We start from the raw sequence: 18,861 nt of genomic DNA, 5'->3' as shown, positions 1-18,861 counted from the left end.
AGCACATTTGGGATTAGCTTTACCTTAATAACCATTGTTAATGTTCAAACTCTGCCATGTCTTTCCCACAACCACTGCAAAGAGGACTCTGTTAAATCTGTTAAAATAGTTTCTGGTTTATCCACTTTACTTTCAGACTATTAGTGTCATGTTGTATTTGACCTGGGATGTTCACAGGACATTAAGGAACGTGGAAACATCCTGACATAAGGCTCTCTGCAGTTCCATACGTTTTAATCACTACTGAAATGCTCATCCAGAATCAAACTGAGAATTTACCCATGAGGCTGTGCGGCTGGCTTTCGTCTGCCCCGAGCTCACTGGCCCTAGCCATGTAGGCTGCTGCTCTTTGGTTCACTCAGCAATTCACACTCTTCCCACTGTTTTGTTATATACCAAATGCCAAGTTGTGTTTTCTTTTCTCTTTTTAAAATTGTGTCTACTTGATGGTATGCCTTTTAGTTGTTGTTCTCAGTAGCATCAGAATCTAAAAGTGCACGAGTTCCTGAATTTTCCTTTCAACCTGGCAGTTTTAGAGGCTGTCTTTGATAGGTGGTGGCCAAGTTGTTTGTAAAAATGACTTGTTTTCCAAGGCTGCATGAGAGTTTTAGTTCTTAAGATTAAAATGCTGAGTCACCTGTTTTGTGTCTGACCACGTGAAATTTCTCCTTGACTAGACTGCTGGCTCCCAAACACACACTGGTTGCACTGATCAATTGTTTTAATATGGTAACGACTCTCTCAGTGTTCCTTGAAGTTCAAGTTTCAGTTGCCAACTAGTTACACTTAAAGATGTAGGTTTTGGATCAAGAGGGAAGTGAAAACATTAAAGGTACTCCAGACTGAAATGTTTTCCTAATGGTTTGTGTTTATGCATCATGATGGGCACCAGTAAGACAGAGTGAACACAACGGAAGCGCGGACATCCCAAACAGCCTCCCATCCCACAGTAAGCCTTCCCCGCTTACCCTCATCTGCCCGACAGAGGGTCAGAGGAAGCACCAAATTCTACATTTGTGTGTTTTTTAAGTCCTGAATTTTAAAAGCTATTTTTGCCTTCAGATGTATGTTAGATAGAATCTTTACACCATCACATTAGAAGGAGAGTACATCATTGCTCTAGAGTGACAGCTTAGTGGTAGCACGCTGCTCTGGCACACTCAAGGCCAGAAGAGGTGTGACCCATATTCACCCACTCTGGCAAAATGTTTTCAAAATTGTAATCATTTAAAATATGTACAAAATAATTTGATGAAAATATACCTTGATTGAGTTAATAAAAATTTTATAACTTAAGAGCTAGGACTAAGAGTATTTAATGTATCTACCAGATATATAAAATTTATTTGATAAATCTGTAGTGTAAGAGACAAAGAAGTTTTAGGAAAGGGGGCAGAGGCTGCGTTTCTTTGGGGATGTAGAGGTGCTGGGGCGGGTGGGCAGGGGGCGGGGCCTTGTCAATCCTAGGACCTTATACTTTCTGAGCAAGCGCTCTCCTGAGCTTTATCGCTAGCCAGAAGAGATGGGCTCTTCTTAAAGGCTTTAATTTGTGGTATCTTAGATAGGCACTTGTTTTCCTTAAAAGCATTTAGTGTGTTTGTATTGACGAGATCATGGAGAAAGATGGAGGTCTTTATTTTATGTCGTCTCATCTAGCGTCAAGTGTTCGTGGTACGTTAGGCAGCTCATCTATGGCAGGTTAAATGCAATAGGAAAGAATGTTTAGAAGTACATTTTCCACGTTCTGGCCTTAGCTTGGACGTTTATGAGATAAATTCTTTATCTTTTTCCTTTTGTTTCGATCTGGAAATCCTTCAAATATGGTACTAAATAGAAACGTAGAAAGAAAAGAGGAAAACCCGTGATAAAAGATGTTTCATCTTCTGGGTGATCAGTGCTTTGAGAGGATGAGCTGTGCTAGAAGGGAAACACACGAGGCAGCAGTACTGTGCTCAGTCAGCAAAGTGCTGCGGAGGGAGCAGCCCAGAGAAGCACACCCCGGGCTTAGCCCTCTCTGTTCATCCTGTGCTCAGTCGTTCATCCGAATTTCTTAAATACCTTTGAATACTGGGCAGTTTGCCAACTGTGGTAAGAATATAGAAGTTAAACACTTGAATTTGCTTTTAAGCCCTGATGAGTAGGAGGTTTAATTGTTTGTTAACAGAACTCTGAAATGGGCAGGGAACAGTTATATGGGAACAGTTACGACGGTCTAATCCATACACACACTGAGTTTGGGGCCTGGGTGGAAAGCTCATGAGTGTGGAAAATCATGAAGAGTTACGTGCTGGTATGGGAGAGCACATACGCTGTCAGGTCAAGTTTGCTGTGAGTTCTTGAGGGAGGCCCCTTCCCATATAGCATGGACAGATCATCCCCTATACAGATGTATAGACTGCGTATAGTATTTCTGTAGTTCAGGACAAAAGTCATAGGTATTGTTGCTTTTGGGTGAGCTTCCAGTTGAGATTATGAGGTAGGAAAGTGACTATAAACAAAGTACCAGTGCTCTGGTATGTTTGATGTGAGAAATTATTTTTGAGGCAGAAATATTTTGTCTATAAATACAAATGTTGATACTTAAAAGTTTTATGTCAACTAGTTTTTAAGTATCATACAGGATGTTTTTAAAAACTGAAGCACTTGTCAATCATTAATTTATTTCTTCTAATTGCTGGGATTCAGGCTTCTGGTTCCATAATCTGTTCCATTTTCTGTTTAAACATACTGTATTTCCAAGTGTTTATACACTTGTAGTGTACCCAAACCCAACAAACTTGGTTGTTTTTGGACCTTGTGCTCTATGGGAATGCTGAATATACAGAAAACCCCTAGTGGAATACTTATGGTTCAAGCGTCTCTCTTTTCTGATAGATATTGCACATTGTTCCTAGAAAAAGAAACAGCACAAGTTGCATCGCTTGTTTGAGGAACTGGGTTCCAAATTTCAAGGCCTGTACAGTTTACCTAACGAATCTCATCTCTTATTAAGACCGTGCATCCGTCCAGGGTGCAGTGCCTCCTTGTGCTTTCTTCCTATTTAGCTGCTGTCACAAGTCCTCTCAGGACCAAATTATTTCTGCCACTTACTGCTGTAGCTAGTGACAGTTGCATTGACTTGGGGACTTTAATAAAAGAGGGCGATTATTTATACCTTTTCTTTTCACTTAGTGTTCATGCGAGGCTGCCTGGCTATCCTGTAAGTCAGGAAGTGAGGAGACTTTGTTTAAAACGGTGCACTCTGATGATGTGGGCAGTGCGTTCAGCCTCCTGCATAGAAGAAGCAAAGCTGCTAAGCTCGTTTGGGCCTATAAACCCTGTAACTCTATTTGGTCCTCCGTTCCTGTCTGGCTCCTCTCCCTTTTGTTCCCTTCCCACTTCCCACTTTAAACATTAATAGCCTCACTTGTGAGCCTGTTCTGCACCTTTTGTGACTTACTTAGGGACATTTCTTATTAGTACCTACAGTTTTCTCCCTTTTTAACAACTGCTTAATATTCCATGGAAGAGGATCATAGTAAAATAAAAATACATTCTAAAATCACAAAGATGTACACGTTGGTTACACAGCATGTGATTATATTAACTTTGTGAAAGGATAAACGGATGATTCTTGAATTTTTTTAAAGTGGTGTATTACCAGATTTTCTTTGATGTAAACTCTTCTGGATAGATGGATAATTTCTCCAAGCCCGTAGAAGCCATAAAGATAGCCGGCTATGTTAATTGATGTTCAAATTGAAAAAAAAAAAAACAATTGTTCAAGAAAGGCACTCCCTATTTAAAGACACAGGATCCTATTTAACAGCTTTCAAGGAAATTTTTGTTTAAAAACTAAAAACCAAGCAACACAGGAAATTGGGGTGAGCACATGCTTTAGAATTAGACCAACTCAGTCTTAAGCTTTCATGTTGGCACTAATACAAGATTTAGCCAAGTGATTTAATCCCCCTACATTCAGTCTCTTAGGTTGATAATGTGAGAATAATAGTTCCTATCCCATGGGACTTGTGAAGAAGAAAATAAAAAGTATTTTATACATATGGGAATTATACACACACACACACACACACATGTTAGTGAGTGTGGGTGCATGTGGCTGTGTATGAATGTACGTGTGTGTGTGTGTGTGTGTGTGTGTGTGTGTGTGTGTGTGTGTATCTGAGGTATCTCTTGTTCTCATCATCTGACTTAACCGTCAGCTGACCTTGATGGAAGAGAGTATCTCTGTTGCTGTACTTGCTTGGACTGTGTCATGTGCCTCTGGTCCTCCTGGACCAGCTACTGCTTTTGTCTTCTTTATTCTCATCTTCTCTGTTTCTCATCCCTGGTCCTGCACTCAACACCTTGCCATTTAGGACCCCTGTTCCTGCTGGTTCAGGTCAAGTGGATGGAATACTACTCTTATGTGTGTGTGTGTGTGTACGCATATATGTATAAAATATATAATATAAATAATATTTATGGACTTAGAATGTATAATATTAAACAAGATCACAGGACCTCAAAAAGAAATGAATCGCCTATTCTCCTTCGTGCGGAATCTAGTCAATAATATATGTGTAGATGAAAACAAATATACACATGGGTACAGAATAACATAAAGAAAAGCCAAGACTAAAGAGATGAAGAAGGACTGAATTCAGATACTTGATGAATTAAGGCTAAGAGCTGTTTTTTTTTTTTTTTTAAACCTGTCATGGATTTTGGAAGCCTTTTGTGTGTTAGAGAAGTCCATAAAATATATTCAGTACTTAAGGAGTAAAACTTAATATGAAGCCTCATAGATTCCACTTGGAATGGCATTTCCAACTGAATATAAGTTCATTAAGTTGCATAGACTTTGGATCCAGTTAATTCCGCTGTATAGTGTTTTCATTTATTCACAACTTTCATGACAAGGATTATGAGGAGGAGAAGGGAGTGTGTGTAGGGAAATATTTATACTTTTCACAGTATTTGGCATACAGCAGGTGTATGATAAACACAGGTAATGTCCCCTAGACTCTGTCTGTTCATAATGATTAATGTTGTAAGATCTCTGGTTACTGTGATTTTTGTCCATTTTTATCTTTCTGTAACTTGTTTACCATATCTCCTAGAGGATGAGATCTAAAGCCTGTGCACTTACTTTCTTCCTTAACTCTGAAGTATATGGCTTGGCTTTGAGGTATCTAGAGTCAGGGTGCGGAAACATTCCTGATTATATGTACCATGAAGATTGCCCAATGCAAGAGTTAGCCGAATGTGAGAGTTCCTACCAGTGGCTGTGCTTATAGAAGTTCACTGTCAGACACATGAGGTTATACCACAGAGCTTGGGTTTGTCCAACTATTGATGACTTCTACCCTTGCCTATTTCAAGTTATTGGTTGGAAAATTACTTTCCCAGGAAGTTTCTTGAAAGTTTAATATTTGATTTTGTCAAAACTCTGGAGTATCATGGGTTTCCAATATTTTGCCACTGCCTTGAACTCCACTGTCAAAGCTATGTGGGAGACCAAAGCCCTGAGAAACTTTCTGTCACCAGCTCGTTTTGTGTGTTAGCCTGTTTCTTTGCCTGTAAAGCAGTCAGATTAAATTAGCCTCCTGCCTCCCCACACCTAAGGATGCTTCAAACTGCAAAGGCCAAGAAAGCCAAGCTCTGTGCTGCTCTTCCTCTATGTTCAGAATTCACACCTCTATTTTACTGAGAAAAGATCTGCATTTATTTAAAGTAAATATGTTTCAGAACTACTGTTACTGAAGTGTAGCTGTCACAAAGCCTGTGCCTGTAATTGCAGCATAGGCTAGCAATAGAAAACACCTGGAGCTGTGCATGGCCGTGCAAGCCTTTAATCCCAGCCCTCAGGGGGCAGGGGAAGGTGAATCTCAGTGAGTTCAAGGCCAGCCTTGTTTAAATACCATTTTTCTTTGTGTGTGTGAATGAACTCTCCATACATTGTAGATGAATGCAGTGACTTACTAGGTAGGTGTTATAAGTTTGAATGGCTCAAGTAGGCAGGCAAATAACAAAATGAGGAAAACAGATGGGGGTAGAGGAGACTGTGCCTGGGATGTGGGGAGCTTTGCTAAAGACAGTAGCTTCTGTTTCACCCCAGCTTACAGTTGCTCTAAAGGAATGAGTGTCTCTGCTAGATCTTTTAATTTCCCAACACTTTACCCTTTGCCTCTCTCTACCACAACCCTCCACCCCTGCAGCTGATAACTTGCATTTTAACTTTTCCTTTCTTGAAGTTTATATGCTGGCCATCCATTAATTAAAACACATGAATACTTGTACAGTCTCATTTGGGAAGCCAAACAAAAAATGCCTGAAGCCATCCAGTCTGAAATCTGTATGCGCCCATGCGCGCACACACATACAGACACACACACACACACATACACACACACACACACACACACACGGGGAGGGGGGGACAGAGAGACAGACAGAGACAGAAATAGAGACATAGAGACAGAGCAAATGAGTGTGGAGCTGCGATATGACACAAAGATAGCTGAGTGATACCAGCTCATTGCATACTAACATATTCTGTGCATGCATGTGCTTGATGCGATAAAGCACTGAACACTATGTGCTTTCACACTTTATGATTTTTTTTTTAATATAAAGCTCAGTGAGATCAGTGTCAAATTTTTAAAAACTTTAATCTATCTCTTTGATGCTAGCAAACCAGACTCGTGAAGCTTTGGGTCCGGTACCATCTGTGTCCAAGGGCAAATACCCCTTCTCCTTGCCATGTGTAAACCCCACCCATGGAAAGGCTCCAAGTCTTGAGTGATGATCACTTCCTCTGGGCAAGAGTACGAAGAATAGAGTAAATCTAGCAGGAGTAGTAAATCCCCACAGACATAGATAAGTACTTGAGGTCAGAGAACTGCATCGTTTATAGTTTGTCTACATACCAGACTCATTAATACAAAGAGTCATCTTAGCAGTAGTGGTTGCAGTAGCAAAAATAATACAAAGAAGTTGGTCTTAGCCCATCCTTTATCAGCTTTCACCATGGCTAGGATTCGGGGGTGTTTCTTTGAGAAAGTAATGTGAAATTATCTCTCCTGTTTGTGCTTTATTTCCAGTTCCTTTACCCACCCTCATAAAATGTGTTTTGACCTTCAAAACTCTTGCCTATAGGAATAAAACTATAAGATATTAGGAAGAAAAATGAAAACATCATGGGGAAAATCTATATGTTTATCCATTTAAGTTGTTTCCCTAGGGGACTTTGAGAATACTTTAACATTACAACCTTCTTTTTTGCCTTTTCTGAAAAAAATTTTTTTTTTGCTGTATAAATTCAGTGTACATTGTATTGTGTTACATGATTACACTTTCATACATGTATATGGTATTCATTGAGCATATCTTCCACTGCCCTCCTCTCTCCCTTTCTTCATTAGAGTTTATCCACTTGATGTGGATAGGGGAGAAGGGAAGAGCCAGTACCCCTGGCAGTATTCTTCTTGACAGTCCATACCCATCAAGTGAGTGGAAAGTACCCAAAACCCCATTTTCAGAATTGTGTCCCAGCCTCTGGCTCCTGAAGAAAAACCAGTGTGGTTCCAATGTGGGGCGGGAAGAGTGGTTTGCATTGGCACCAGCCTTGCGGGTGCTTTGGGGCTGGGACGCACACAGCTGTGGGTTACAGATGCTTGCTTTCCAGTATTAATGTGGCCAGCATGTGAAACCATGGCACCCGCAATACTACACAAAGGTCCACGCCTCTGATAGTTTGAGAAATAACTCCCAGCTGAAGAAATTCTTCCTTGAAGGTCTGAAATAAACTTCAGAACAGAAGGTCCTCTTTCAGAAATGGTAGTATGGGCCATGAGGTGCCTGGTGATGTTGGACTGACATTAGGGACTGCATCATAGGTACCCAAGGGCTAAGGAGATTTAACCAGAAATACGGAGGTCGGGGGGCGGGGGGGTGAGATAAAAGCTCCTTTAAACCTTTGGTTAATAACTTCTGGTTTCCATGCTGCGCGTGTAACGCAGACCTTCTACACACACTCAAGTCATTGTGTAGTTTCTTTGAGATAACTAGTGTAAAGCATTAGTAGAAGTTGTCACCTGGCCTGAGTTAAGGTATGATAGAGATGTCGCTACTGATTTTGATTTCCCTGAACTGTCCCTGAGGAGGTAAGAATCAGAGGCCCGTATATACAAAACAAAACAAATGAGTATGGGATTGGGTAACAGAACGTTGAATAATAAAAAATTACCTTCAGGACATAAGACTTTCTTTTTTCTCACTTGAGTGGTGTGTTCTTTCTTTTAATAGTATACTTGAGAGAGGATCTTCCATCCCCCATTGTTAGCGAGAAAGTTTTCTCATGCAGGTACGCTTTCCAACGAAATAGTTGCACACAAGTATCCAGAAGTTAGTTTATTGACTCTTATTGCGTTTCTGAGCATCTAATAAATAATGTATCAGCCTGATGGATATGTGGCTACCTAACTATGGCGCATGAAATATGCACTGTTTCTCTAATACACTGTAGGGAGACCTGTTTATAAAGTATTTAGTATTGGTTTTATAATGCACTGTTGACAACAGGAGACCGCGAAGCTCAAAGATCAATCTCCTTCTGGCCCACAGTATTAATGCTACTTTATAAAGCTATATGACAGGTCACTTAGACAGTGGTCCTTTCAGAAAGGACTCTGTTAGGAAGGCTGGTTGTAGTGGCTGCCAACACAGCAGATAAATGTCTTTGTCCATGTTCCTGAGGAGGGTCCTCGGTGGCTCTTGATACTGGCCAGGTGATGGAACTCTGCACTTTCCTGGTCTCTAGAGGGATTCTGGGCTAAAACTGCTGGGCTCTACTAATGCACCCTCAGTAACTGGGTGGAGAGATGATGTGACTTTGGATCACGTGGGGATTAGGTGTGGGGGTGGGGTGGGGGGGAGACTTAGCCCCCTCATCATTGTCTCATGTTTGCTAATGAAGCAGTACTCTTGGGCATCTCCTTCCTTCCTTCACTCAAATCACATAGTGATATAACGTAAAATATTTCAGTTTTTGTTTGCTTTGGGGAATTTCTTTAGCCAATAGTAAGTTTACAGCCATTTAAAAAAGATGCTCCATAAACACTGAGAATTGGGGTATGGCTAAATAAAGATCAAATGATTTGATCTAAAATATATTCTCGGTATTTTTTACTTGAACTTATTACTATGGGAATGTATGAAATGATTATAGTGTCCAAAGTTGTGTTTCCTACTGAGCTTTATGTTCTGGAGAAAGTCATTGGTCTCTGCATTAAGAACATCTTCCTGGTTCTAAGTATTCTAGTTTTCAATGTCAAAATCCCCCACCCCTCCCAAAATGAAAAAAAAAAATCCCTACTCCTAACTACACTGTTATTTTAAAAATTTAAAGATAAATCTTTTAGAGAGAATGTGTCTGTCTGTCTCTGTGTATGTATGTATCCCCTGGAACTGTACACAGGAAGTTGTGAGGCATCTCTCGTAGGGACTGGGAATTGAACTTGGATTCCATGCAAGAGCAATATGTGCTCTTACCCACTGAGCCGTCTCTAGCTCATTGCATCACCTTGACCCCAGTGGACTGGGACGATACTTTTAAAGTATTTTTCGGAGCCAATCCTGACAACTTTCTGCCATTTTGCTTTTCTTCTGCTCACTCCTCGTTGGCTCTGACCTTCATTGTACGCTTTTCAAGTAGACATCCCTTTTCTCTTCTCTAGCTGTTCTCTAGATTGTGATTTTAACTGGACTCTTAATATCTGTGTTTTTTAAACATTAAGTGTATTTATTATTGTTTTAAGTAAAATATAATTACATCATCTCTCTCCATTCCTTTTCCTTCCTCCAACAACTTCCATGGCCCCACCCTCACTCCTTCTCAAGTTCCTGGCCTCATCTTCTTTAATTGTTACAATATGGCAAGGCCTGAACAAGGACAATGTGAAAAGTGGAAGAAGGAAATCTCATGGAATCCCACCCCCAGACAAAAATCTGCAGGCAACTAAGGGATGTGGGTGAAGTTGTCTTACCCCAAGAAGGTGCCCTTAATTGGTTATTCAACACCAAGTAGTCAGTTCCTGAAATCATGTACATGCAAGCAATACCAAGTGGACCTAGCAGGTTCTATTTCTATATTGACACACAGGCACACTGACACACAGCCTCTCTCTCTCTCTCTCTTCCTCTCTCCCTTCCTTCCCTCATCACACATACACACACACACACACACACACACACACACACACACACACACACACACTTCCTGCATTTCTTTTTTTGTTTTTCTTTTTTGAGACAGGATTTCTCTGTGTAGCCCTGGCTGTCCTAGAACTTGCTTTGTAGACCAGGCTGGCCTCAAACTTGCATATCTGCCTGCCTCTGCCTCCTGAGTGCTGGGATTAAACGCATGTGCCACCACCACCTGGCCACAATACCTGCATTTCTTTAACCATGGAACATTTTCTATATCATTTCTTTGGTTTCTGAGGGACTTTTTTCCCTTCAGGGAACCTTTTCATTTGTGTTCTTATCACATTCTCTCCGAGGACCCTTTATATCATTTTCCCTCTGGCTTAGATTTTCAATATCCTTTTCTTAGCTGGCTTTGTCCCCTTTGCTTACTGTGGACTTTTAAAAAAACAACCTCCTGTGGTGGAAAATAAACTGTTTGTTCCTAAACACACTTCTACCGCTAACTTTTTATCCCACATTTCTCTTGTTTTCTTTCCAAATTCCTCCAAAGAATATACCATTTCTGCCTCTTTGTTTTTACAGATTATGTCTTTCTTACCTCCTCTGTAATATGGATCATATATACCTGTTATTGTACCAAAACAACTCACATGACACAGAAATTCATAAAGGTGAAATGTTTTAGTCACAAACGTATATTGGGAATTATATATTAAATATACATTTATTCAAAGTAACAAACTAATAACAAACACATCTGAAGTATTTTGTCATTCAGATTACATCACATACTACCAAGTCACGTGTCCTGATAGATGTAGTCAAACCTACATTTCTGCTTACTACTAAATTTCTATTATTGTATTGTATAGTATTATTTAAAACTCCCAACCATCTTATGTTTCCCTTTGTAATTCAGAAGAGGAATATTACCTTCTCATTCATAAGCATAAGTCTCCCCAAAGATACTCACCATAGGCAGGTTCTCCCCCCCCCCCCCCCCGATGGATCCAACTGTGGTAACTTCAGTATTCGTCTGTTTTCTGGACTTTCTTCTGGCTTAGTTATCTGCATGTAGTTACCTCAAACTGAGCTGGACCTTATTCTCCTAAATTACTTCATTCTGGTTTCTGTAAGAGGTGTGGCCAGTCAGATCTCTAGTGTCACATTGACTCTTGTTACATATTTTTAAAAGATTTAATTTTATCTGTAATTATGTGTGTGTGTGTGTGTGTGTGTGTCTGCATCTTGTGAGTTGGGCGTATATGTGCATGTGAGTGCAGGTGCCGATGGAGGCCGGAAGAAGGCATCAGATTCCCTGGAGTTGGAGTTACAGGCAGTTGTGGGCCCCTCAACAGCGGAAGTAATTTGGGCTCTCCACAAGAGCAGCATGCTCTTAACCACCGATCTGTTGTCCAGCCTCCTTCTTACCCGTGTCCTATCAGTCAGTCTTATCTCCTTAATTTTATGCTCACAATGTCTTTATGCATCTTTTTTTCTGCTAGTAGTTATGTTACCTAGTTTATTATGATAGTCCCCTAAGTGATCTCTTGGCTTCATTCTTCTTCTTTAAAAAAAAAAAAAAAAAAAAAAAAAAAGGATTTATTTATTTAATTGTACAGTGTTTCACCTTTATGTACACCTGCATACCAGAAGAGGGCACCAGATCACATTATAGATGGTTGTGAGCCACCATGTGGTTGCTGGGACTTGAACTCAGGACCTTTAGAAGAGCAGGCAGTGCTCTTAACCTCTGAGCCATCTCTCCAGCCCCCTTGGCTTCATTCTATGCACATTTTAATGTGTTGTCCTACAAGTACTTTAAAAACAAAAACCAAAAAAGGAACAGTCAACCCATGCTGCTGTTGTGTTTTTTCGTAGACCTGTCTGGTAGCGGCGGATAACAGAACAGCAGCTGAGACTGGACTGTGGGATTCTTACCCATAGTTGTGTTGTCCACACATCTTTTCATTTACTATGGCTTTGTTCATCACCCTACCTATGGTCCACTCAAACTAGATCACTTCTATAGAGGAATATTGCTAGTCTCCTGGTGCCCAGAACAAAGGCTGCATTTGCACGGACACTTTCTTCCTTTCTCCCGTGTCAGTGGGATGGCGCCCTTTCCTAAATTATGAGGATCTGCTGTTCTTGTCTTATCACATTCTCCACTTACATGTGGTCATTTTTATGCGTGACTTCCGTTCTGTGCTAAGTTACAAACTTCTTGTAAGCAGGTACCACTCACCACAGATTTCTGTAGTCGGAGTGTAAAGCTTGATAAATAGCCCTTCAACAGTGAGTAAAAGGTTTACAACGATTCTATTTATGATTAGTAGAAGAAAATGGAGTAAGTTGGGCTCTTGGCTGGAGTATAGCTTAGTGGTGGAACCGGTGTTTGCCGGCCCCCGCTTCAGGCACCCTCACAACTCTCCAAGCCCCCCACTTAAACAAAAGAAACTTGAGTGCAGTGGTGACTTACCTTAATAGAGAGTTATGGTTTTACACAAGAAGGAAGCCCTGAGTTCAATCCCCCGGTCCTGTTACCCATCAGTGAACCATTCTGTTATTCTGCCGCATTGTTTATTCTCTTACAGTTCATGTATTTAACTGTTGGTTGCTGTAAACTGTAGTGATTAACCCTTTTCCAAAGTGTTCAAGTGATCAGAGGAGTATGTTACATTGGCAGCTTTGAAGATTTGATGTAACCAGTGTTTCTTTAAAACATAGTCTGAAGAGTATAGTAATTTCCTCTTTTAATCTCTCAACAGGCACGCTTTGTGCCCTCCCCGCCTCCAAATTGCCTCAGTTACAAATCAGAGGGCAGGCTTGGTGATCAAGACTGGCAAACACACTTCAAGGTCCCATGCTGTGGGGTCGATGCATCTCAACTTGAGGTATGTTGTTCTTTCCTGTTTAAGTCATTTGGATATGCGCACATTCTTTGATTGTCCTGTTGAGGTCCTTTCCCACATAATTATTCTTTGTTCCACTCTTTTACTGTGTTTCACATCATCTTCCTGTTAGAAGACGATTGTGTTTACTTGCTTCTCAACACTTTTTGCCTCTGAAGTTACTGTAGGAAGCAGAATTTTGGGGCAGTTATTTGAATGATTTTGATTATGATAAAGTGCTTTGGTTTCATCCCTCCCCTCCCGCTTTCATCTTTTTGAAAGATTTATTATTATTTTTTTTTAATTTTATGTACATTGGTGTTTTGCCTGTATCTGTGAGGGTGTCAGATACCCTGGAACTGGAGTTACAGATAGTTGTGAGCTGCCATGTGGGTACTGGGAGTTGAACCCAGGTCCTCTGAGAGAGCAGCCAGTGCTCTTAACCACTGAGCCATTCCTCCTGCCCCTCCTTTTCATCTCTTATACACATAGTTAGTTCTAAGGCTACTTATTGTCACCATCACTGTTTCTAGTAATGGCCTTGCTAGTAGTGGTAATCTTTTTGAGAATTGAAATATAATACATACTCTGTGTGTGTGTGTGTGTGTGTGTGTGTGTGTGTGTCCCAGTTGTGTTTAAAAAGCCTCCAACTGATATCCTCCACCAGAGGCCTCCACTCTTCCCATTTGAAAATTTTTAACTTGAAAAACAATCTTCAAATTATTCAAAATTTTTTGCCTCAATATTTTTTCATTTGAATGTATGTCTATGTGGATGTATGTGTGTGTATGTGTATGTATATTGTGTGTATATGTATGTGAGCTTGTGTGTGTGTTTGTGTATATATGTTCTGTATGAATGTATATGTGTGTGCTTGTGATATTTATGTATGTTTATGTGTGCTTATATGTATATGTGTATGTTTGTGTATATATGTGTTAGCATATGTGTGCATGTATTTGCATATGTATGTGCTTTGTGAATGTATGTTTGTGGGTTTGTATATGTGTTTGTGTGTGTGTGTGTGTGCATGTGTGTGTGTGTATGTGTGTGTAAAATAGTCTTGGCAATTTGAAACTCCATTCTCATATTTCCCCTTTTAAATTTTTTTTAGGTTCGAGAATTACATTTATTATTTTTAGTACATCTTTTTTATATATTAACTTCAAAGTGTTGTATTTTCAAATAATTGTAAGGTATTGAGTGCAGCCTTGTAACATGGTTTTCTTATGTGTGAGTGAATCTCAATTTTCCTTCCTGACAGTAATTTAAACTATTATTATGACATTTTTACTGGAGCTGCCAGCATCTCAGTCTGTAGTTTTTAGAAGGAAGTAAATAAAAAAATTAATTTTATCTTTACAATCCCACAACTTTCATGGTCATATGAAAGTAATTCCCCAGTGCCCCTCCATCCTGCCCCAGCCTGTTGTTTTTTGTTTTTGGGCTTTCATCCTCATAGTCACTTAAGGAAAGACACCACTGATTCTTTCAGAAGATTTTCTTAAAAAAAAAAAAAAAAAGCCAGCGACTGTAGCTCATGGTAGCAAGAAAGCTTTTGTCACTGCTTGTACACATGAAAAGATTAAAGTCATTTTTCAGCTTTTAGATCAAAACAAGGTAGTAAAATGTTTGATCTTTTGTAGGCATAAGATTCTTAGTGACCGAAGATGTTTTTTTGAACCGTGAATCTTGATTCCAAGGGATTCAGCCACTCCTTAGCATTTGTAAACTACCATATCTCCTGTACCCTCCCCAAATCTGTCCATTTTCATATTTTCATAGTATCAAAGGATTATGGCATCTGAGTGTTTCCTTGAAGTGTGTTCTGGAGCTGAGCCCCAGATTAGGGTGTCAGCAGACACTGCTCTCAGTCAGTTAGACAAGTGTCAACTGGAGTACTGTCTCTCTTTTGGGTGAAGCTTTTAGGGAATATTTCCCTATGGGGAATGTTAATGTCACTGTTTACAGTGTCTCAAACCTTGTTTAGGTGGCATCCTTTTCTGGTCATATAAAGATAATAAAGATAATTTTAATGCATCAGGTTTTCTCGGTAATATTGGTCACCATTTTTCTTCTTTTTTTTCAGTGCACAGCAGTTATTATAATTTCTGTCTAGTGCACTGATGTGGTTCGTGTTCCTGTGAGTTAACACCTGAGCATTTAGTATCCATAATGGTGTGACAGGAAACTAACTAAAAACTAAGGCATGCATGCACTTAGTTACAAAATGGACTGTGATCTTGGTCCCTGAAATCTTCAGGCTGTTCTGACCGAAGTTACTGTATGTGGAAGTGCCAACTCAGGTTGTCAAAGCCACCAGACAAAGGTATAGTTATAAACAGGAAGTAACATGTGAATTCTAATACAGACTCTGGGAGGAGAGAGGGTCACAGATTAAGACTCCAGTCAGAGATGGCAATATGATTTGTTTTCCTTCTCCTCCCCATAAAGATCCTTAAGAGAATTTTGAGTTAGCTAATTGATGGACTCTAGACCCAAATTCTTGTCTTAAAGATTTTATTAGAAAAGTAAAAGCATAGATGCCTATGTAGTTCAGATCATTTACACATGGTATTTGGTTACACTCAGTTGCTGACATGCATGCATCATCTTTTGTCTTTGTTGTTGTTTCTTTTCTTTTCTTTTTAAGACAGTATCTCACTACATAGCCTTTGTCTGGTCTGGAACTCATTACACAGAATAAGCTGGCCTCAGATTCACAGAGATCTGCCTGCATCTCCTTCCCCAGTGCTGGGATTAAAAGTTTGAACCACCGTGTCTCTCCTGCCCACACATTGTCTTTTTAACCTGAATTAAAGACTGCTTGCTACATGCATGTTTGGCTCAGTCATCTAATAAACTGACACAAGAAAAAGAATTGCTAAATAAGCAAAAAATTTCCATGTCCCTTAAACTTGGAACATGGGGATCTCCAACTACCAGATGTTACTGCTCGGGACTATTGCCTGTTGAGACAGTAGCTAGGGATGCAAAGGAAGACATTGGGAGCCAGTTGGCAGGCAAGGATTCAGGTGCAAACATAAGACAAATCTTTTTTTTTTAATTTAATTTTATTAATTTATTCTTATTACATCTCAATGGTTATCCCATCCCTTGTATCCTCCCATTCCTCTCTCCTTCCCATTTTCCCCTTACTCCCCTCCCCTATGACTGTGACTGAGGGGAACTTCCTCCCCCCGTATATGCTCATAGGGTATCAAGTCTTTTCTTGGTAGCCTGCTATCCTTCCTCTGAGTGCCACCAGGTCTCCCCATCAAGGGGACATGGTCAAATATGAGGCCCCAGAGTATGTGTGAAAGTCAGACCCCACTCTCCACTCAACTGTGGAGAATGTCCTGTCCATTGGCTAGATCTGGGTAGGGGTTTGAAGTTTACAGCCTGTATTATCCTTGGCTGGTGCCATAGTTTGAGCGGGACCCATTAGGCGAATCTTAAGTGTGACGGTGAATGTCTTTACATTAAGGAAGACAGTTCCTAGAGGCAGGCAGATCTCTGTGAGTTTGAGTTGAGGCCATGTTGGTCTACATAGTGAGTTCCAGAAACAAAACAAACAGTCAAACAAAAAACAAAACAAAAAAGATGGCTCAGAGCTTGATCTTAAGAGCTACATTTTTAATCTCCCCTCCTTTCTTTTCTCTACAACATGCACATAAAGTACAGTATTATTTCCTCTGTGTCTGTGCTTGTGTATTCATCATGTGTGGCTTTCTATGTTTTAAGGGAGACCTGTATGTTACTGTCCTTTTATCAGATTATAACTGTGAATTAATGAAAACAATCAACATAAGTAACTATATAATTACAAAGCAAACACAAAAAGGTGAAAGTTGAAATTATTACGAGTTTTACTTTTTTTTCTTACTCTATATAGTGAATCAAAAATTGTTCCTCCTTAACTTTACACAGAAAAAGAAACTCAGCACAGGAGATTAAGGGTGGCAGGTTTCAGAAGGAAAAAGGCTACTGTCAACTTTCTTCCTTTGGAATATGGAAATTTGGGTGGATTATCTGTTCAGAGGAGTTTTCCTTTATTAATTCTTTCTCTCTCTTTTTTTCCACTTAAGACATCTGTTAACATTTCACACAGACCAACAGATGTTGCAAAGCAAGTCCCACACTTTGTTCTCAAGAAAAATGACATTTCCTCAATTGCCTGCCCCACCTCTGTGACTGAGTCCAGCCGGCTGCTCCTGCATAATTTGCATACATTAAGTTATGCACCCTAGTGCATTAGGAACCTGAGCTTCAGCGTTATTTCCTATGTTAAAGTTGCATTTGATTAGTGACTAGTTTACATGTTGCTTTAGAGTTCTGAGAGGGAGGACATTAAAGCCTCCTTTGAGAACATCAACCTGATTCTCTACATTGAGGTCAGAAAGCCAGTTAACATTTTTTTTTTACCCTATAAAATACATGAATTACAAAAAGCTTGAATTGTTTCGCCATGAGGAAGTGCTGATTGTCATGCGACGTGGAGCGTCATTTTTATTATTTTGGCAAGAACAGGGACAGTTTTGTCTTGACAAGCCATTAGATGAATACCAGCGTGTGTCACATGAAAAACCACTGATCTTTAACCCAGCTCTGTACTTAACCAAGCTTTGGAAATGAATAGTGAGTAAGGGAAGGAGCAGAGGCCAGTATACTGTCATCACAGATCACAGAGTCTGCTAACAGCTGCTGAACTGAACCGAGGGAATCGCAGGTATTGCTCTATAAGCCATCAGAAGTCCTGGGGATACCTCCTGAATTGTGTACACAAACCATACATTTATTTTATATTTACTCAGGGTTTACATTGTTGCAGTCATAGCTATGAGAAGGAAAAAGAAAAGAAAAGGGGGAGGGGGAGCCCTCAAGCGCCTTTTCTCAGTGCAGTGTTTGAGTGTCTCAGCACAGAGCTGTAGCCTTTATGGAGCTTCTCTGTTTCCAGTCACAGAGTGACAGCAAGCAGCAGTGCCTTCTAAAGAAATTCCGTACTAAGAAGTCAAGGGAGGCTGGGTGTGGTGGATGGCACCTTTAGTCCTAGTACTGGAGAGGCAGAGGCAGGCAGATCTCTTAAAGTCAACCTGGTCTACATAGTGAGTTCCAGACCAGCCAGGGCTACATGCTGAGACCTTTTCATTTATAACATGAAGAAAAGGAAAAGATGAATTCTTTCCCCCTTTAAAACAAACAAACAAAGAAACAAACACAATAAACAAACTAGTCTACTCCAAAACCACAGGCAAAACAGCATTTTTTTTTTTTTTTTTTTTTTTTTTTTGCACACGGTCCTTCAGTAATTTGTGGCTAACTTTTGCATCAATGTGTAGTTTTTGAGAAAATAAAAGGAAAGACCCAATTCACCTCACTACCAAAATACTGAAAAGATAGTAACATTTTAAGCAGACGCGTGTGAGAATTATTGCTTACAGAGCTAACAGGAAAGAACACACACTCTCCTCTGTTGGTGGAGCTGCACTGCGCCTCCCTATAGTCTTGTGGCCCCACACTAACTGAGATACAAATTCTCTGTAACTAATTGGATCTCATTGAGGGTACATTCACAGTGTATAGTTACGTGCAAAAAGGTTTTTAAAAGTAAGAATTTCCTGCAATCACCACTTTTAATTACTACTCAAATTATGTGCATCTAGTACAGGTTTAGTATATATGCTTGACTGTTTAAAATATTGCTTAGAAGCATGACTTATGAAATGTTTGATAATGTACCAGCTAAAAATTATAGGAACAAATGTTTAACTGTAGC

At 39.9% G+C, this 18,861-nt stretch overlaps 1 protein-coding gene across 6 annotated transcripts in view; it reads left to right on the top strand.

Moving 5' to 3' along the window:
• The window catches only part of Bnc2 (basonuclin 2), a 413,267-nt gene that overhangs the window by 107,751 nt on the left and 286,655 nt on the right, over positions 1 to 18,861 (top strand). For all 6 annotated transcript variants that reach the window (XM_051163958.1, XM_051163939.1, XM_051163947.1 and 3 more), the window contains one exon: positions 12,963 to 13,088. In XM_051163958.1, the coding sequence (XP_051019915.1) occupies positions 12,963 to 13,088 (126 nt within the window). The remainder of the gene's footprint in view (positions 1 to 12,962; positions 13,089 to 18,861) is intronic.

The sequence above is a fragment of the Acomys russatus genome, chromosome 2 (genome assembly GCF_903995435.1).
Source record: "Acomys russatus chromosome 2, mAcoRus1.1, whole genome shotgun sequence".
Taxonomy (NCBI): Eukaryota; Metazoa; Chordata; class Mammalia; order Rodentia; family Muridae; genus Acomys; species Acomys russatus.
Note: the sequence above shows the minus strand (reverse complement) of the source record. Positions and strands in the feature narration are given on the sequence as shown.